Here is a 21,522-nt window from a genome sequence, read left to right as displayed (position 1 = left end):
CAACAAATATGCACCATATTAAAACTCACGTGGTCCATGAGAAATACAACAGATTCATCCCCACCGGTTGTTCGTAACCAAATTTTGATCTACACGTTTTTGTCATCTAATCGTTGACATGAACCAGTAATAGACCTTTTGAATTTTGGAAAATACTAGTGCATGAACAAAGTGGAAAATAAAAATAATTATGTTGAGTAGCTATACATGAATACTTTAATCGGAGACGGATACAAAGCATAAAAATGGTTAAGAGGCAAATAACGAGTGTGTTTAGCCTTAGAAAAAGCTCTAGGAATGTTGTTCAAACAAAAAAGACCTCGTTATTTGCCTTCTAACCTTTGTTTTTTTGGTTTTACATCTGTACTTTTGTTTGTAACAAAATATATATTTACTGAGTTACTGCAAGTATGTGTAGGTTGCATTGTAAAAGATCGGGTATGGACGTATGGTGTCAATTTAATCGTTCTTCGGATTCATATGTTTTTTTTTATGTTGCTTCGGTTTGTTTAGTCGGTCGACAGATGTTACGCTTTATATCCACTAAAAAAACATACGTCGGAGATGAATTGGATCAGATTTTGGTCTAGATGAGTCTTGTTATCCAAACAAAACATACGTGAATTATCGACTAATGTAAGTGTTTTAACTTTCTAATAAATTGTAGTCGGTTACAAACTCATGTAATGACGTAACTGGGGTTTTGATGTACTATATAATAAGAAGTTGACTCTTTGTTGATACATGTATTCTCGTCGGTATCACACGAGTCCTGACCGTGACGCGCAAAGAAAGACTGATAGGGCAAAGGCAAACATAGCAACGTAACAATAATAATTAAAAAAATGCTATTATTCCATACACTCTTTCAACACGCAATGGATGCTCTTAAATGGTAGGTAATCCAGGAAAGATTAGGAACATATCTTGCAAAAATGCCAAGTTTGTCCCCAAAAAATATCCATATTGCCTTGTTTATATAGTCAAAAAGAAAAAGAAAAACAAATTCTTTATTAGTTTAGCTTAAAGATGAAGGCAAACAAATAAAAATAAGGGAAAATAATAATACGTGGCTCAAAAATATCTAAAAAGTTAAGTCCTATATATATATAAATGTGAGAGATATACATTGAAGGAAAGAGTAAAGAAGAAGAAGAAGAAAACACACTTTGAAGCTTTTTAATAATATAATCTCAGAATCTTGAAAGAGCTTATATAAAAAAATGAGTACAGCTACTTTTGTTGATATTATTATCGCTGTCCTCTTGCCTCCTCTTGGAGTCTTTCTCAGATTTGGTTGCGGGGTAATTATCTATCTTTTCTTCTTAGTATAATTTTGGACTGACTTTTTAATTTAATTAAGAATTAATCTTATGCTAATATTTTTGGTTGCAGGTTGAGTTTTGGATATGTTTGGTTTTGACGCTGCTTGGATATATTCCTGGGATCATCTACGCTATTTATGTCCTCACCAAATGATTTACCAACCATCCCTCTCCTTGTAAGCTCTCTTTACTGATCTCTTTTAATGTTTGATCATTTTGATATAGTTTTGCTTTATTAGGAAATTAATTATTATTATTCTAAATTAAAATAAGATATTGGTCTGACACCAAAAGAGAGTAAAAGATTGATAAATGTGTACTGTTAAGATAAGATTATGAGAATTTTCTGACCAATCTTTTTACTTTACTTTTGTCGTTATTGTTGTGTAGGAACAGCTGTTTCGTCGTGTTCTCCGTCTCTTCGTTTGTGACTGATTCATCGTTTCTTTCATCAGAGTTTTTATGTTTTTTTTCTAAGTAATTAATCATCAGTGTTGTTTGTGTTTGCTTTGTTATATAATGTTGTGTTAATATTATAATTTATAAAACAAGAGAGCTTTGTGTGAAGAATTTGCTTATTCGAGCTTCTGTTTTTTTTCTTAATTACGAAAAAAGATTGGGAATTTATGTTGCCTTTGGACCACCACTAAAAAAACCTTATACGTTACAGAAATACATGGCCACACGCATCATTTCGTCACCAATAAATTGGCCCCATTGCTTGGCACCATTAGCGATATCCACGAGAAACACTTCATTCACCCACCGGTTGTTATCACATATNAAAAAAAAAAAAAAAAAAAAAAACTCAATTTTGATATGTCGGCTCATACTATATCTTATTCAAATATAATCAAATTAATTCAATAGACTACACACGATTGATCATACAGTATATGTGGCGAGTCTGGAAAGAAACCAAACCGCAGATAACCGACTCGTCGGCGACGAGTCGATTCATCAATGTTTTCCGTTTCGATAAACTAATGGAAAATAAGAATCAAGCAAAATATTAACAAATTCAAATGCGATATGACACAAAATAACTAACTACACAAACAAACATCATAAATGATGAAGCTTACACCAAGTTGCTTCATCTCTGAATGTTCCAATCAATCAAACTAACCCCAAGCTCCAAAAATAATCCCAAATCTCTCTTGCCTTTGAGCAATGATTAAAGCTCAAAAGCTAATGGTCCAAATACAACTTCAAGAGATCATTCCAAAGCATCCACCATGATGAGAGCTCAAGACTATAATGCTCCTTACAATTTGCTTACTCTTTGAACTGCCATTCTCTTCGGCACATTGGGCAATGAGCTTGACTCGTCTGCGAATTCACCCATTTCAATATACAGTGAAGATGAAATGCGTGGTTGCAAGCTCCCCAAACTGCCCTAACACCAAAACAATTAAGGTGTAAGACACGCAGTTTTGTTTTTTTGGTTTCTATTACCATAAGTAAATAAACCAGCTTAGCTATGTTCTCGGTAAGCATGAAAAAGGGAGTGTGTGTTCGAAGCAACAATTAATAAAGTGAAGACATGAAAGCAGAGAACTTTACTTAGAGGGCAATCATCTCCAGGAAGTTTGCAATCAGGACAACAACCATCAAAAGCCATCCGACATATCCCACATGTTTCGTCTTGTGCATCCCATGTCCATGAAGCAACTGCATGCCATCTATCCACAGGAGAACCAATTAGTTAAAGACGAGCAACTCAGCATTGTAAAAGCTCATATGTTGGAGCTGAGGTTGTTGTATAAGAGAATAATGCATAAGGTAAAGGGACAAGGAACTTACTCTGTTTTTTATGGTATGCAGGACAGAAGTAGCATAGAAAGTCAAGTGCAACAATTTCAATTTCTTCCTTAACTTGTGCAACAAATCAAACAATGCAGGCAGTTTGAACAAACTAAGTCTAGTTAATAAACATCAGTAACCCCGATCATAAAGGATCATCAGTCTACTATATTAGATGATCACTATCAAAAGTCCTGGGGTGACTGACTCTATCATCACTTAACCTGCAACCTAACGCAGCCTAAAATAAATTTTCCAACAGAGAGCTAAAAAAAGATAAAGCAAAAAAAAGGATACGCAAAATCTTGACTTTCATGGCCTTCCTCCTGTATAAACAAAAATCTTCAATCAGTTTCATAAACCCTTTTATAAGCCTTAAGATGGTTTACAGACGGTAAAAATTAAGACACTCAGAAGGCAAATCTTACAAAAGACAACAAAAGCTGAAGGTATAAGTCTTATGTGCAACACACTAATACACGAATTACTCGAAAAGTTAAGCATTGAGATCATTAAAAAAACCACTGAAGCCATAAGACAAATATGAAATATACGAATTGAATATTCTTTCTGTGAGGCATTTTATCGAACAACTGGTATGCAAAAATCAAATTTCGATCGGTGAACTCCACAAACTCAAACTAATCGAAGTAGAAACCAGAGACCAACCTAAACCCAGAACGATATATCAGTGTGAAACGCAGAATAATTAAGTGCCAAGGAACGTAATTTTCTCAAGAACTAATTAATCTCAAACCGGAACCAAAAAATACAAAATCCGAACACATTACCTTCAAAGTCTGAAACTTTCTCCGAATGAATCGTGAAGGTTGATGTTCTAACCGAACGATGCAATCGAAATAGTAAAATTCTTCACCGGGAAAGAAGGATTGTAGTGGCACCGGCGAGGATCGGACTTGGGAAGAGCAAAGACGAAACGAATGTAGGAAAAGTGTCGACGGACGTGTTCCACTGATTATGTGGGCCGAAACAAATTGGGCTTCAAATTGTTTTTAGATTAGCAGCCCAAATCTGAAGAGGCTTTTAAATATTATTTTTATTAATCTTGAAATACTCTTATTTTACAAAATACAGAATCGAGTAGGGGATTTATTTTAAAACACATGAATATTCAAATGTTAGTCCATATGAAAAACAAAAGGAAATATATCTTGAAAAGATTTTACAACTTGTCAATAATTCAGTGAATGTCTTAAGTTACAAAACCTAGTGTAATCTACATGTGAAATACACTTACATGTCGTCATACATGCATGTATATTCTGTATATGCATGCATGTATATTCTGTATATGCATATATTTAGAAGAAAATAAAATGGTAGTGTCTAAAAACGGTGTTTGATAAGATTTACACATCATCAAATTTAAAATCTATCAAATACGCATGTATAATGTATATCTACATAGATACATCATAAAAAAAAAAAAATACAATAGTTGCCTCCGGTTGAAACATTAATACATTATTGTTTTATAATTTTACAAAGTCGCATTCACTATATGCAGGTTCAGAACTTCTTGACGTAATTATTCGAATTCCCTATTATTTTTCCATCACGTCTCCAAATATTGATAAATATCTACATTTCACAAACACTAGGCAGTTTAAATTTATTAACCTAACAAGCTATATTTTATCTCTGTAATGTTTTCGTTCGTTAATTTACAAGTCAATAATCCACAGTCAAAGTATCCAATAAAACGAGTAATTCCAGATACGTATTGAGAAAGAATCTTTGACCCAAATTATGAAAAGAAATCTTAGGAATTTATCACAAATATTCACAAAATATTTATGTTTATACAAGAATACGTTTGCAAAGTCTATAATACAGCTTTATTCGCTGCACTTAATAATTTTATGACTAGCTGTAATCTAATATTTAAGGAGAGACACATGTTTGTACCTCTTCATCACTATATAAGTATAACAACTCATCCGCTAACTCAAAACAAAACAAACACACACAAAAAGAAAAACAAAAAAGAGAGAATAAGTTTCCAATGACGAGAAAGAAAGTAAAACTTGCTTTCATTACCAACGATTCATCGAGGAAAGCAACTTTCAAGAAAAGAAAGAAAGGGTTAATGAAGAAAGTGAATGAGCTCTCCACTTTGTGTGGTATCAGTGCATGTGCCATCATCTACAGTCCGTACGATTCCAACCCCGAAGTGTGGCCATCAAATTCCGGTGTGCAGAGGATAGTCTCAGAGTTCAGGACGCTTCCAGAAATGGACCAACAAAAGAAGATGGTGGACCAAGAAACCTTTCTCAGACAAAGGATTGCGAAAGCGTCCGATCATTTGAGGAGACAAAGAAAAGATAACCGGGAGCTAGAGATGACCGAAGTCATGTTCCAGTGTTTGATAGGAAACATGGGAATGTTTCATATGAATATCATGGATCTTAATGATTTAGGTTTTTTGATTGAACAATATCTCAAAGATATTAATCGCAGGTTTGAGATTTTACAGAGCTCTGGCATGGAGGTCGGCGAGTCTTCCAATGCTGCTGGTGCGGTCGGGACTACCTTTGAAAGGACTGGATCAATGGAGATCATGGCGTCTACAACCCCACCAACCACCACACCTAATGATCAGGCGGGTTCTTCCTCTTCACCATTGGCAGCTTTTCTAAACCCTCTTCAACAACAACAACACCAACAATTTCGTTATCCCTCATCTCCGCATGTTGGACTCTATGAGCAATCTCCAAGTTTGAATTTAAACCTAAATCAGAACTATAGTCAGAACCAACAACAATGGTTTATGGAGATGACGCACCACCAGCCTGAACCATTGAACTATGCAGCTGATGATGAGCAAAGGGGTTTTCTATTTATGGATGATAACAACCACCAACCCCAACACCAGCATGATCAACAGATCCTTGGTGGTTCGTCCACTGTTTCAACTACCGTCGTTACTTCAAGCAGCACGATCCCCGTTACCAATCCAAGTCCTACCAATAATACATGGTTTCGTTAGTATTTCCTTTCTATGTGGTTTTACCAGAGTTTAAGAGTGGGTTTCAAGTCCTAGTAAGCATATCAATAATTATATTCAAATGTTCTTTACGGTTGTAATAAACTTGCATAACAATTTTATATGGGGTTGTTTTATTATTATCATTATTATATTTTGTGATGATTATGGGTTTTCAGTGTTGTGGTCTTTATTTTGTGATATATTCGTTTAAAAAATAAAAAGATTTTGTGATATTCTCGTTTTTACTGTGTGTCCACTAAGTTTGATTAGTGTTTCCTTTTATTTTGCCTCAAATATGAGCTTGATAAAAAAATTCACCAAAAAACTATTCGTCCTTAGAATTACACTATTAGATATTATAAACTTTACCCAAGATGATAGAATTTGTATGTAACTCTATTGTATACTAATCTTATCCTTTTATTTTCTTAATCATCTTATTATATAAAGTTGGATTTTGAAAATTAGCCATTAACAAAATTTTAACATGTGTCAAGTTATTAATTTGAAATTTTGACATGTGTAAAAGTTAATATTTAATAGGAGAGATTTGATCTATGACAAAAAAAAAATTGTTTAAACAATATTAATAATGTAAAAAGATAACTATAAAAAATTACAAAAATTAAAACGTTTTAAAAAATAATAATTATAATGAGATTATATATTTCATAAAATTCGAAATTATAATATTGTTTATTTATTTTTAATTTTAAGTTATTAATTCAACAAAAAATAGAAAATCGATTAAGGAAAATGTACATTTAATTATTAATTCTAAAAAAAGTAAATACTCAATTCTATATAAACATAGATCGTCTCACATTTTTCATCTTATAAAATAATTTATTCAAAAACACTGCTTTAATTTTTTTTCTATTGGTAAAAAAGTTTTAATGGAAAGGTAAATTTTCCATATTTTTTTAAACCTCTATTGTGTTAATAAATGATCAAGTCGTTTTATATATTTTGTATTGATTTGGATACTTTAAGAATCAAATTTGAATGTTCCTACTTTGATAATATATGATTGTTTCCTAATTTCATTTTTGACAGTAAAAAAAAAATTTGGAGCAAAATTATAATCTTAGTTCCGAGAATTATCAAAATCATAATTATTTGTCTGAATGATACGTAAATAAAATAAGTATAGTCACAAAGATAGAGGACAAGAATACAAGAGTGCTTTTAACAAAAAAAAAAAAAGTCACAAAGATAGAGGACAAGAATACAAGAGTGCTTTTAACAAAAAAAAAGAATACAAGGGTTTTTATAATAAAAAAGTGTAATCTATAATTTCCGTAAATATAATTTTTATTTTAGTAGTCTGATTATATTTCACATGTGGAATTATTTTAGATATAAGCCGCAATAAAGAACTTGAAGCTTTCATCTTGATCTAATCTTAGAAATTGAAACTAAGACAAAACAATAAAAACATCATATATGATAATCATATTTTTTATTAAAAATATACACTTAAATATCATCGGGAAAATGATTATACAAGTAGTTTCATAGAAGAATATGTAATTGATTAAAGTTCAGTCTATTTATGGTATTATGACAAGATATAGTAGATGTTTGCTACAAATGGATAATTCGAATAATGAAAACACTATACTCAAATGATTTTCACTATAAATAAGGTTGAAATAAATTTTGGATAACCTAAGGAACTACTTTGTGACCTCTAAATATATGCAATTTAATGATAATATACAAATAAACAAAGGCATCTAAATAGAATAATATATTACAAAAATACGTTAGAAATCTAACGTATAATTGGGACAAATGATATGGACTAAATAGTTAAGTTGTAAGAATGTGTAAACAGTATTTTAATTATAATAGTTCTGGATAATTATATAAATATTTGATATAAATTATTTAATTACGATATAGTATGGGTCATTATACATTCTAACGTGCAAGAAAAAAATTTTAACGTATAAAAGTGATTAATAGAACTATACCACTTTGACCAAAAAAAATCAACGTTATTTGATGTTTGTAAACCAATTATATTTACAAAAGACAAATAAAAAGAAATATGAGCTTATGACTTCAAAAAGAAAAACATTTGACATTCAGAAATTAAAAATATTTTATATAAAATCACTCCATAACATTATATACTTATACATTATTTTATATAAATACATTTATGAATTCACAATGATTTCATGTTACATTTCAAATCATATTTACACATTAATTTCTGCTAAAATATATTAACTCAATTAAATTTACGTGTAGTCCACTGGGTAATCAAATTATAATTTTCACGGACCTATAAGAGAATGGTTGACTTTTTTTTTTAACGGCAAATTAATTATATATTATCATAAAGAATTTACACAAAACTGAAACAAATCAAATACAACCGTTATCACAAATAAATGAAATTAAACCCAATTTGGAAGAAAGAGTGGATATAACCCTGCTTTCCAAACGAAAGCCTTACGGGCAAACAGATAACATCTGTTAAGTCTCTCTCTCATACACTTGTAAATGGCTATCATCTTTTTGATGAAACTCCAAAATGCTTTTAGCATAACCTTGATTAATAAACTGAACTTGAATGTTGTTAGACTTGATTCTGAAACTTGTCTTCTCCATGACATTGAAAACATATTCGCTGTATTCATCCATACTCTGAAGAGATTTTGATCTTTAGCTATCACCCTTATGAAACCCCAAAATACTCGCCACATATACTTTATCCAGGCCAACTTTGGCGTTTACATTTTCTTAACCAAACGTCCCTTTAATTCATAACGTATTCTGAAGAATAAACCAAAGCATTGATTCCTTCACCAAAAATAATAACCACCGTGGCCAATGCTTAATGGAATGAACCTGATCTAATAAATCGAGTATGCCATTCCCCAAAGTTGATAAAACTTTGATATGTAGACGTTTAACATCACAACATCACCGTATCCAATTTGTCTCTTATTCCATGGTGGTTTCTATGGACGTTTTTTCCACAGCAAATCTGTTAAAAGAAGAGCATTCGAACCGTTAGAAACTGTGATCAATAGATAGAAGCCACCAAACGTTGCCGGTGTACCTTGGTGAAGAAACAGAGGAATCACCGGAAGAAGAAAAAACTTCAAATCGGAGGAAAAACGGTTGAAACTATCTTATAACTCCAAATCTTTCTTTAGGCAATCAAATTCCTCCTTGATGATATGGCATCAGAGACAAATATGTTGTCGTCGGAGAAAGCAAACTCTACTTTGAGAGACGGAACAGTTGCCTCGAGAGAACTCGAGGAACAAAAATGGACAGATGATAGAATCCAGAGAAATCATCATCAACAATGAATTAATGGTCAAAAACATGGATCGAAATTGCCATCATATCTCTCCTACAGATATCTGGGAGGCGAAGTGAATCGCTCTCAGAGTCGCCATTGTTTGAGAGAGAATATGGTTGACTATGTAACATGTAAGTAACTACTTTAAAACATGAGTATTTTAAAAATATTTTGAGAGTTTTTGTTGAGAATTATGATTTCTATTAAATATAAATTAAATATTTAAATGAAGAATTATTGTATTTTAACTAACCTTCTTAGCTAAACTTTTTTAATACACATTGTCTAATGAATAATGTTTGGGCAAATTTTAACCAATTCGTATGTGAACAGTTCTACGGAATGAATGCAAAGAAACCTTTTATTCATGAGCCTTTTTTGTTTACAGAGTTTGTAACAATAATATATTAGAATCCTATAACACATATGAAAGAAGGGTTTTCGGAAATCTTGACATAGATATGTAGAATCCATGGGCGTGTCTATGGCCATAGCCATTGATTCTTCGTCATTATTTCTTAGAAGGTTTTAGGGTTTTCTCCTTTCCTTGTGGAATTTCTCCCTCTAGATTCTACATATATACGAATTCAGGGACTGTTCGAGAGCTGTTCATTCGGTAGAACTGTTCACATACGAATTGGTTAAAATTTGCCCAAACAGATAACTATTTAAAAGAAAGCGGTTATGGCACATAAATTTTCTAACGGCACGACACATGATGAGGTGAGACGGGATGAGACGTATATTTCGTTCCAAAATAGATATGTTAAGGCTATATACATGCAATAATCTGTACACATTTATCTAATTTTTATGGAAAAGATTAACATTATATAATTTAAAATTTTAATCCTAAATCAATTTAAGAACTTTTAATTTAAATGAAAAATATCACATTCGTGCTGTAGCACGCGATACTAGCTAATTCTATATTATCCGTCATCACCACTCCAAATATTGATAAATATCTACATTTCACAAACAATAGGCATTTTAAATTTCTTAACCTAACAAGCTATATAATATAAAACTATAATTTATCTCTGTAATGTTTTTCGTTTGTGGTCAATAATCCACAGTCAAAGTATCCAATAAAATGAATCTAATATTGAAAACAAATCTTACGAATTTTATTATGACTAGCTGTAATCTAATATTGAGAAAGAATCTTTGACCCAATTTTGAAAACAAATCTTACGAATTTTATGACTAGCAGTATGATAAGCTCATAAGAGTATATGAGAGGCAAAAGAGAACACGCCTCTTCCTCACTATATAAGTATAACACGCTCATCCGCTAACTCAAAACAAAACAAAAACAAACACAACAAAAAAAAAAATAACAAAGAGAGAGCAAGCTTTGATGACGAGAAAGAAAGCAAAGCTTGCTTTCATTACCAACGATGCATCGAGGAAAGCAACTTTCAAGAAAAGAAAGAAAGGGTTGCTGAAGAAAGTGAATGAGCTCTCCACTTTGTGTGGTATCAATGCATGTGCCATCATCTACAGTCCGTACGATTCCAACCCCGAAGTGTGGCCATCAAACTCCGGTGTCCAGAGGATAGTCTCAGAGTTCAGGACGCTTCCTGAAATGGACCAACAAAAGAAGATGGTGGACCAAGAAGCCTTCCTCAGACAAAGGATTGCGAAAGCGTCCAATAATTTCAGGAGGGTAAGAAAAGATAACCGGGAGCTAGAGATGACCGAAGTCATGATCCAGTGTTTGAAAGGAAACATGGGAAGTTTTCATATGAATATCACGGATCTTAATGATTTAGGTTATTTGATTGATCAATATCTCAAAGATGATCGCAGGTTGCTTGAGATTATACAAGCTACTCTAGCATGGAGATCGGCGAGTCTTCCAATGCTGCAGGTGCGGTCGGGACGACTACTTTTGAAAGGACTGGATCAATGGAGATCATGCCGTCTACAACCCCACCAACCACCACAACTAATGATCAGGCGGGTTCTTCCTCTTCACCATTGGCAGCTTTTCTAAACCCTCTTCAACAACAACACCAACAATTTCGTTATCCGTCATCTCCACATGTTGGACTCTATGAGCAGCCTCCAAGTTTTAATTTAAACCTAAATCAGAACTATAATCAGAACCAACAACAATGGTTTATGGGGATGACGCACCACCAGCCTGAACCATTGAACTATGCAGATGCTGATCAGCAAAGGGGTTTTCTATTGATGGATGATAACCACCAACCCCAACACCAGCATGATCAACAGATCCTTGGTGATTCGTCCACTGTTTCAACCGTCGCTACTACAAGCAGCACGATCCCCGTTACCAATCCAAGTCCTACCAATAATACATGGTTTCGTTAGTATTTCCTTTCTATGTGGTCTTATTAGACTTTAAGAGTGGCTGAGTGTATTTCAAGTTCTAGTAAGCAAAACAAATAATTATCTTCAAATGTTCTTTTTATTATCGTTTTATTATATTTTGTGATGACTATGGGTTTTCACTTTTCAGTGTTATTGGACTTGTGATATCCTCGTTTTTATTTTTTGATAAAGATTTCGTGATATTCGTTTTTACTGTCTGCCTACCTATGTTGCATGATAACTTTTTTATAAATCCGTTTTCTGTTTCCAAAACGTTTCAGAAACAGAAACTTTTGGAAACACGTAAACAAGTCACAAAAACACATTATATCTGGATATTCCTAGAAATCTCTGTTTGGAAAAATATGGAAATTCCGTTTTCGTTTTGAAAACACGACGAAAACTTTTTTTAGCTTAGAAACTTAATAAATAAAAGAATTTGAAAATATATATTCATAATACATTTAAATATATAATATTATTATTGTTTTAATTCAATTATTTAATTTTTTTGTTTTGAATTTGTGTTGTTTCAAATATTCCTTTTGATATAGATTTTATGTTTGGTGTTTTATTATGTATATACACATATGTTTTCAAAACGCTTCTATTTCTTAATATGAGCTTATATATGACTTCGAAAAGAAAAACATTTGATATTCATAAATTTAAAATATTTTATAAAAAATCTCTCCATAACATTATATACTTATACACTATTTTATATAAAATACATTTATGAATTTACAATGATTTCATGTTACATTTCAAATCATATTTACACATTAATTTCTGCTAAAATATATTAACTCAACTAAATTTACTTGTAGTCCACCGGGTAATCAAATTTTAATTTTCGCAGACCTATAAGAGAATGGTTGACTATGTAATGTGTAAGTAAGACCAAGACCAACGGCAACAACTCTCTAAGGTTGCTTTTAAAAAAAAAATTATTTTAATCATATTTATATATTTATTAATTTTTTATTAGTTGTAATCATTAATAACATGACAACTGTCAAATTTTTGAGAGTAATGATCATGAGTCAATTAATAACCCAAAGCACACTCAACCACAATCAAGTGGTGTCGTCGTAGCACTTTAGGGTCGAATCTACAGAGACCAAGCGATGCACTATGAAATTGTATAGACCGAGTAAAGCTAAAGCAATGCAAAAGATTGTTTTTCAAGTAACCGATTTAAGACAGAAATTAAATAAAAGTTTGTATAATCAAGAAAAAGAGCTGGGTGCAGGGAATCTGTTAAGGGGTTATGATCACGAAATTAGATGATGGATTGGGATAGCATTAGGTACCGTTCTTGAACTCAAATCTCGAATGTAAAACTAACCTACTGTCGCAGCATTAGTTATCTATGCAAGGAATGATAAAATTCTAAACCGTCGTTTGAATCTAAACAATCCTAGCAAGCAATAAGTTCAAGTTTGATTATGTTCACAAGGTGCCTCAACTTCAACTGTCATTGGCTAAGGATCACCTTGCTCACCTAAGTTCTTTCAAGCAATTCAACAACACTTTTGATGCCTAGATGAATTAAGCCTATGATCATAAACTAGCTAGCTAATCTAGTTTAAGCAATAAAAACAACAATAGATGAAGAACACAATAGATCAATCCCAAATCTAGCAACCTAAGTTAGAGAATCATAAAACCCCTTTTTGAAACCCGTAACCCAACAGGGAGACTACTCAGACATCGAACAGCAACAATCACAAATCAAATATGAAGAAAACATGTTTGAATTGCAAAGAGAAATAAAAGGGTTCATAATTCTTCTCCAAAGGGTTAGAAAAGATAAGAGATCTTCTCCCAAGCTTACAAGTGCTCAAAGGCTGCGTAAAATCAGAGTTGTTTTTCTAGAGGTCGAGCCTTGTGCTTAAATAATAAAATAAAACCCTAAAAAGTTGGTTTAAAACGAAAAAGGAAAAGTTGCGTCGGGGACGGGAATGGTCGATCTCGAGAGAGGATCAGTTAATCCGGAACGTTTTTCTGCTCTCACTCCATCTGCTGACTAGCTCGATCAGTCTTCAACCAATTTAGCTCCAGATGCATATTTTCACTCCCAAAACGCTCAGATTCCTTCCAAAGTCACCTAGAACCTGTAAAGACTCACAAAAGACTAAAAAGACTCTAAAAGCACACTTGGACCTAGGAAAAGATTCAAAACAAACCTAAAAACTATGGTTAAAACCCTATAAAATGCAGACTCATCAAGTAACGGTTCTTGTTAGAGCAACTTGAGGACCGATTCTTCTCTTCTTTTCTTCTCTCTCATCAGTATATTAATTTTTTTATTAACAAGTCACTTAATTAATATTGCCCACTGGACATGCCCTAACTACTTTAAAACATGTATTTTGAGTATTTTTAAAATATTTTGAGAGTTTTTTTTTGAGAACTATGATTTCTATGAAATATAAATTAAATATTCAAATGGAGAATTACTGTATTTTTCTAAATTTCTTAGCCAAACTTTTTTAATTTAAATTGTCTAATGGATAACTATTTAAAAAAATGCAGTTATGGCACATAAAGTTTCTAACGGCATGACACATGACGAGACGAGATGGGATGAGACGTATTTTTTGTTCCAAAATAGATATGTTAAAGTTATATATGTGCAATAATCCAATAATCTGTACATGTTCATCTAATTTTTATGGAAAAATACTAACATATATATAATTTAAAATTTTAATCCTAAATTGATCTAAGAACTTTTAGTTTAAATGAAAATATCACATCCTTGCTATAGTAAGAGATATTACCTAGTTTCATATTATTTGTCATCACCACTCCAAATATTGATAAATATCTTAAATTTCTTAACCTAACAAGCTATATAATATAATACTATAATTTATCTCTGTAATGTTTTTCGTTTGTTGTTAATTTACAAGTAATAATCCACAGTCAAAATACCCACAGTCAAAATATCCAATAAAACGAGTAATTCCAGATACGTATATTGAGAAAGAATCTTTGACCCCCAATAATGAAAACAAATCTATAATACAGCTTCATTCGCTGCACTTAAAAATTTTATGACTAGACAACTAGCTGTAAATCTAATATTGAAGGAGAGACACATGTTTGTGCCGCTTCATCACTATATAAGTATAACACACTCATCGGCTAACTCAAAACAAAACAAACACACACAAAAAGAAAAAACAAAGAGAGAATAAGTTTCAATGGCGAGAAAGAAAGTGAAACTTGCTTTCATTACCAACGATTCATCGAGGAAAGCAACTTACAAGAAAAGAAAGAAAGGGTTGCTGAAGAAGGTGAATGAGCTCTCCACTTTGTGTGGTGTCAATGCTTGTGCCATCATCTACAGTCCCTACGATTCCAATCCCGAAGTGTGGCCATCAAATTCCGGTGCGCAAAGGATAGTCTCAGAGTTCAGGGCGCTTCCAGAAATGGACCAACAAAAGAAGATGGTGGACCAAGTAACCTTTCTCAGACAAAGGATTGCGAAAGCGTCCGATCATTTCAGGAGACAAAGAAAAGATAACCGGGAGATAGAGATGATGGAAGTCATGTTCCAGTCTTTGTTAGGAAACATGGGAAAGTTTCATATGAATATCATGGATCTTAACGATTTAGGTTATATGATTGATAATTATATCAAAGATATTAATCGCAGGTTTGAGATTTTACAGAACTCTGGGATGGAGATCGGCGAGTCTTCCAATGCTGGTGCGGCGGTCGGGACTACCTTTGAAAGAACTGGATCAATGGAAGTCATGGCGTCTACAACCCCACCAACCACCACAACTAATGAGGCCGGTTCTTCATCATTGGCAGCTGTTCTAAACCATCTTCAACAACAACAACAGCACCAACAATTTCGTTATCCGTCATCTCCACATGTTGGACTCTATGAGCAGCCTCCAAGTTTGAATTTAAACCTAAATCAGAACTATAGTCAGAACCACCAACAATGGTTTATGGAGATGGCGCACCACCAGCCTGAACCATTGAACTATGCAGATGCTGATCAGCAAAGGGGTTTTCTATTTATGGATGATAACAACCACCAACCCCAACACCAGCATGATCAACAGATCCTTGGTGATTCGTCCACTGTTTCAACTACCGTCGTTACTACAAGCAGCACGATCCCCGTTACCAATCCAAGTCCTACCAATAATACATGGTTTCGTTAGTATTTCCTTTCTATGTGGTCTTATTAGACTTTAAGAGTGGGTTTCAAGTCCTAGTAAGCATATCAATAATTATATTCAAATGTTCTTTACGGTTGTAATAAACTTGCATAACAATTTTATATGGGGTTGTTTTATTATTATTATTATTGTTATATTTTGTGATATCCTCGTTTAAAAAATAAAAAGATTTTGTGATATTCTCGTTTCTATTGTGTGTCCATGAAGTGTGATTAGTGTTCGTTTTATTTTGCCTCAAATATGAGCTTGATAAAAATGTCACCAAAAAACTATTCGTCCTTAGAATTACTCGAACGCTACACTATTAGATATTCTAAACTTTACCCAACAAGATGATAGAATTTGTATGTATCTCACAAATGGACAAGCTTTTTGCGTATATGCGTCCCAGTAGGACACTCTCGAGTAACCCATCTTATTTACCTCTATTGTGTTAATAAATGATTACTCTAAACTTTACCCAAGATGATCAAGTCGTTTTATATATTTTGTTTTGATTTGGATACTTGAATAATCAAATTTGAATGTTCATGGGCCGTTAAAATTTTTTTACACACATATATAATTGTTTCCTAATTTTGTTTTTGACAATAATAATAAAATTTGGAGCAAGATTATAATCTTAATTCCGATAATTACTATTCCGATAATTATCAAAATCATAATTATTTGTGAACCAATTATGTTTGTAAACCAATTATGTTTTAGGGATTCAAATTTTTAACTGTTTATTTTCGATGTATGTCGTAATTATATTTACAAAAGACAAATAAAAAGAAAAATGAGCTTATGATTTCAAAAAGAAAAAAAAATCGACATTCAGAAATTACAAATATTTTATAAACAATCACTCCATAGCATTATATACTTATACACTATTTTATATAAATACATTTATGAATTCACAATGATTTCATGTTACATGTCAAATCATATTTACACATTAATTTATTCTCAAATATATTAACTCAATTAAATTTACTTGTGGTCCACTCGGTAATCAAATTTTAATTTTCATGGACCTATAAGAGAATGGTTGACTATGTAACATGTAAGTATCTACTTTAAAACATGTATTTTGAGTATTTTTAAAATATTTTGAGAGTTTTTTGAGAATTATGATTTTTATTAAATACAAATTAAATATTCAAATAGAAAATTACTGTATTTTATCTAAAGTTCTTAGCCAAACTTTTTTAATATACATTGTCTAATGGATCCCCTTTATAATAAAACGGAAGTACACAACATTGTTTTTGTAAACTTTATAATTTTAATAAATGGTTGCAAATAGACTATACATAGATTATAAATTAATCCATATATTAATTGTAACAAATAAAACATTAATTGTAACCGAAAATCTTAAACGGGTTATTTCAAAGTGATAGTTTATGGATATTCCAAACTTTATTTTCGTAAGATCATGTATATGGTTCCAAATATCTAGAATCACAATATTACCAATTTATTTTCCACAGATTTTATTGATAAACCACATCAATAAAAAAATTATTAAAGGGATAAAAATATACTCTCAATCATAAAAAAAGAATCAAATCTCGCTAATTTAACAAGATTAATCATGATCTTCGGGATCGTATTCAGAAATTAAAAATTAAAACCTTAATGCTAGATTATGATCTGTGCTCTTATAATAAAACAGAAGTACACAACATTGTTTTGCTAGACTTTATAATTTTAATAAATGGTTACAAATAGGTTATACATAGGTTATTAATTAATCCATATATTAATTGTAACAAATAAAACCTTAATTGTAACCGAAAATCTTAAAGGAGTTATTCCAAATTGATTGTTCATGGATATTCTAAACTTTATTTTTGGAAGATCACGTATATGATTCCAAATATCTAGAATCACAATATTAACAATTTATTTTCCACAGATTTTATTGATAAACCACATCAATAAAAAAGTTATTAAAGGGATAAAAATATACTCTTAATCATAAAAAGAATCAAATCTCGCTAATTTAACAAGATTAATCATGATCTTCGGGATTGTATTCAGAAATTACAAATTAAACCTTAATGCAAGATTAGGATCCGTGTTAGAGCACAAGTTAAAATTTATTTTATTTATATTATAATTATAGAATAAAATATAATTTATATGATTGATTTTAAAAGTTTTTAAAGTCCTAATCTAGCATCAATCGTGATCTTCGGTATCGTATTTTATTTTAAAATTATAATATAAATAAAAAAAATTTCAATTCGTGCTCTAGCACGAGTCCTAATCTAGTAACCATTTATAAGAAAGTGGTTATGGCACATAAATTTTCTAACGGCACGATACATGACGGGAGAAGACATACTTTTAGTTCCAAAATAGATATGTTAAGGTTACATAAGTGCAATAATCTGTACACGTCATCTAATTTTTATGGAAAAATACTAACATTACATAATTTTTAAAATTTTAATCCTAAATCGATTTAAGAACTTTTAATTGAAATGAAAAATATCACATTCGTGCTGTACGGGATACCTAGTTCCATATTATTTGTCTTCACCACTCCAAATATTGATAAATATCTACATTTCACAAGCAAAAGGCATTTTAAATTTCTTTACCTAACAAGCTATAGAATATAAAGCTATAATTTATCTCCGTAATTTTTCGTTTGTCGTTAATTTACAAGTCAATAATCCACAGTCAAAGTATCCAATAAAATGAGTAATTCCTGATACGTATTGAGAAAGAATCTTTGACCCCCAATAATGAAAACAAATCTATAATACAGCTTCATTCGCTGCACTTAAAAATTTTATGACTAGACAACTAGCTGTAAATCTAATATTGAAGGAGAGACACATGTTTGTGCCGCTTCATCACTATATAAGTATAACACACTCATCGGCTAACTCAAAACAAAACAAACACACACAAAAAGAAAAAACAAAGAGAGAATAAGTTTCAATGGCGAGAAAGAAAGTGAAACTTGCTTTCATTACCAACGATTCATCGAGGAAAGCAACTTACAAGAAAAGAAAGAAAGGGTTGCTGAAGAAGGTGAATGAGCTCTCCACTTTGTGTGGTGTCAATGCTTGTGCCATCATCTACAGTCCCTACGATTCCAATCCCGAAGTGTGGCCATCAAATTCCGGTGCGCAAAGGATAGTCTCAGAGTTCAGGGCGCTTCCAGAAATGGACCAACAAAAGAAGATGGTGGACCAAGTAACCTTTCTCAGACAAAGGATTGCGAAAGCGTCCGATCATTTCAGGAGACAAAGAAAAGATAACCGGGAGATAGAGATGATGGAAGTCATGTTCCAGTCTTTGTTAGGAAACATGGGAAAGTTTCATATGAATATCATGGATCTTAACGATTTAGGTTATATGATTGATAATTATATCAAAGATATTAATCGCAGGTTTGAGATTTTACAGAACTCTGGGATGGAGATCGGCGAGTCTTCCAATGCTGGTGCGGCGGTCGGGACTACCTTTGAAAGAACTGGATCAATGGAAGTCATGGCGTCTACAACCCCACCAACCACCACAACTAATGAGGCCGGTTCTTCATCATTGGCAGCTGTTCTAAACCATCTTCAACAACAACAACATCACCAACAATTTCTTTATCCGTCATCTCCACATGTTGGACTCTATGAGCAATCTCCAAGTTTGAATTTAAACCTAAGNAGCCTCCAAGTTTGAATTTAAACCTAAATCAGAACTATAGTCAGAACCACCAACAATGGTTTATGGAGATGGCGCACCACCAGCCTGAACCATTGAACTATGCAGATGCTGATCAGCAAAGGGGTTTTCTATTTATGGATGATAACAACCACCAACCCCAACACCAGCATGATCAACAGATCCTTGGTGATTCGTCCACTGTTTCAACTACCGTCGTTACTACAAGCAGCACGATCCCCGTTACCAATCCAAGTCCTACCAATAATACATGGTTTCGTTAGTATTTCCTTTCTATGTGGTCTTATTAGACTTTAAGAGTGGGTTTCAAGTCCTAGTAAGCATATCAATAATTATATTCAAATGTTCTTTACGGTTGTAATAAACTTGCATAACAATTTTATATGGGGTTGTTTTATTATTATTATTATTGTTATATTTTGTGATATCCTCGTTTAAAAAATAAAAAGATTTTGTGATATTCTCGTTTCTATTGTGTGTCCATGAAGTGTGATTAGTGTTCGTTTTATTTTGCCTCAAATATGAGCTTGATAAAAATGTCACCAAAAAACTATTCGTCCTTAGAATTACTCGAACGCTACACTATTAGATATTCTAAACTTTACCCAACAAGATGATAGAATTTGTATGTATCTCACAAATGGACAAGCTTTTTGCGTATATGCGTCCCAGTAGGACACTCTCGAGTAACCCATCTTATTTACCTCTATTGTGTTAATAAATGATTACTCTAAACTTTACCCAAGATGATCAAGTCGTTTTATATATTTTGTTTTGATTTGGATACTTGAATAATCAAATTTGAATGTTCATGGGCCGTTAAAATTTTTTTACACACATATATAATTGTTTCCNCTTTAAGAGTGGCTGAGTGTGTTTCAAGTTCTAGTAAGCAAAACAAATAATTATCTTCAAATGTTCTTTTTATTATCGTTTTATTATATTTTGTGATGACTATCGTTTTATAAAGATTTTGTGTTATTCTCGTTTTTGTTGTGTGTCCACCTATGTTGCATGAAAACTTTTTTATAAATCCGTTTTCCGTTTCCGAAACGTTTCAAAAACAAAAATTCTTCAAAATACCGAAACAAGTCACGAAAACATATTATATCTGAATATTCCTAGAAATCTTTGTTTGGAAACAAGATGGAAACTCCGTTTTCGTTTTGAAAATACGACGGAATTTTAATTTAGGTTAAAAACTTCATAAATAAAATAATTTGAAAACTTATATTCATAATACATATAAATATATAATATTATTATTGTTTTAATTTAACTATTTAATATTTATGTTTTTGAATTTGTGTTGTTTCAAATATTCGTTTAGATTAGGTTTTATGTTCAGTTTTTTTTGTTATATATATACACATATATCCAGATATATATATATATATATATGTTTCCAAAACGTTTTCATTTTTAAATTTTAGAAAAATTGTTTTCGTTTTCCGAAACGTCTTGTTTACGTATATCCATTTTCGTTTTCATGCAACTTAGGTGTCCACTAAGTTTGATTAGTGTTACTTTTTATTTTGCCTCAAATATGAGCTTGATAAAAATTTCACCAAAAAATGTATTCGACCTTAGAATTACTCGAACGATACAACCAAGAAAATATCTTACCTCTAACTAGCAAATCTTATTTTAAGGAAGAGCAAAAGGAACTTTTTTTTTCACAAAATCTTATCTAATATACTTGACAAGCTGTAAAATCCGTTGAATGCCAGATAATTTTTTTTGTATCATATCTAAAAATAATTAAGTTGATAGAGAAGATAATGTTTTACAGCTAAAATATGTTTAGTC

At 31.9% G+C, this 21,522-nt stretch overlaps 5 protein-coding genes and 1 pseudogene across 6 annotated transcripts; 5 read left to right on the top strand and 1 right to left on the bottom strand.

Annotated features, from left to right (window-relative positions):
• LOC109129024 (hydrophobic protein RCI2A) lies at window positions 1,157-1,928 on the top strand. Of its 2 annotated transcripts, none has more exons than XM_019236442.1 (3): window positions 1,157-1,304; window positions 1,396-1,501; window positions 1,722-1,928. In XM_019236442.1, the coding sequence occupies exons 1-2, from the start codon at window positions 1,224-1,226 to the stop codon at window positions 1,477-1,479; spliced, it is 165 nt and encodes a 54-aa protein (XP_019091987.1). In that variant the 5' UTR covers window positions 1,157-1,223; the 3' UTR covers window positions 1,480-1,501; window positions 1,722-1,928. The 2 variants fall into 2 exon arrangements, with proteins under 2 accessions (XP_019091987.1, XP_019091986.1); XM_019236441.1 differs by having other exon boundaries at window positions 1,166-1,304; window positions 1,716-1,928.
• Window positions 2,336-4,096, bottom strand: LOC104748036 (anaphase-promoting complex subunit 11). The gene is made up of 4 exons (XM_019236443.1): window positions 3,923-4,096; window positions 3,429-3,457; window positions 2,892-3,010; window positions 2,336-2,719 (listed from the first exon to the last, which is right to left on the bottom strand). Exons 3-4 carry the CDS (start codon window positions 2,947-2,949, stop codon window positions 2,604-2,606), a joined length of 174 nt encoding a protein of 57 aa, XP_019091988.1. The 5' UTR covers window positions 2,950-3,010; window positions 3,429-3,457; window positions 3,923-4,096; the 3' UTR covers window positions 2,336-2,603.
• Window positions 5,113-6,319, top strand: LOC104744744 (agamous-like MADS-box protein AGL80). The gene has a single exon (XM_010465842.1). It carries the CDS (start codon window positions 5,158-5,160, stop codon window positions 6,139-6,141), a length of 984 nt encoding a protein of 327 aa, XP_010464144.1. The 5' UTR covers window positions 5,113-5,157; the 3' UTR covers window positions 6,142-6,319.
• LOC104744743 (agamous-like MADS-box protein AGL80) lies at window positions 10,795-12,025 on the top strand. The gene has a single exon (XM_010465841.2). It carries the CDS (start codon window positions 10,833-10,835, stop codon window positions 11,469-11,471), a length of 639 nt encoding a protein of 212 aa, XP_010464143.1. The 5' UTR covers window positions 10,795-10,832; the 3' UTR covers window positions 11,472-12,025.
• LOC104744742 (agamous-like MADS-box protein AGL80) lies at window positions 14,925-16,167 on the top strand. Its single transcript, XM_010465840.2, has one exon. The coding sequence runs from the start codon at window positions 15,028-15,030 to the stop codon at window positions 16,003-16,005; it is 978 nt and encodes a 325-aa protein (XP_010464142.1). The 5' UTR covers window positions 14,925-15,027; the 3' UTR covers window positions 16,006-16,167.
• Window positions 18,867-20,138, top strand: LOC104748035 (annotated as a pseudogene).

This window comes from Camelina sativa, chromosome 15 (assembly GCF_000633955.1).
Source record: "Camelina sativa cultivar DH55 chromosome 15, Cs, whole genome shotgun sequence".
NCBI classification, from domain to species: Eukaryota; Viridiplantae; Streptophyta; class Magnoliopsida; order Brassicales; family Brassicaceae; genus Camelina; species Camelina sativa.
The sequence above is the reverse complement of the archived record's forward strand: the minus strand, read 5'-3'. Positions and strand labels throughout refer to the sequence as shown.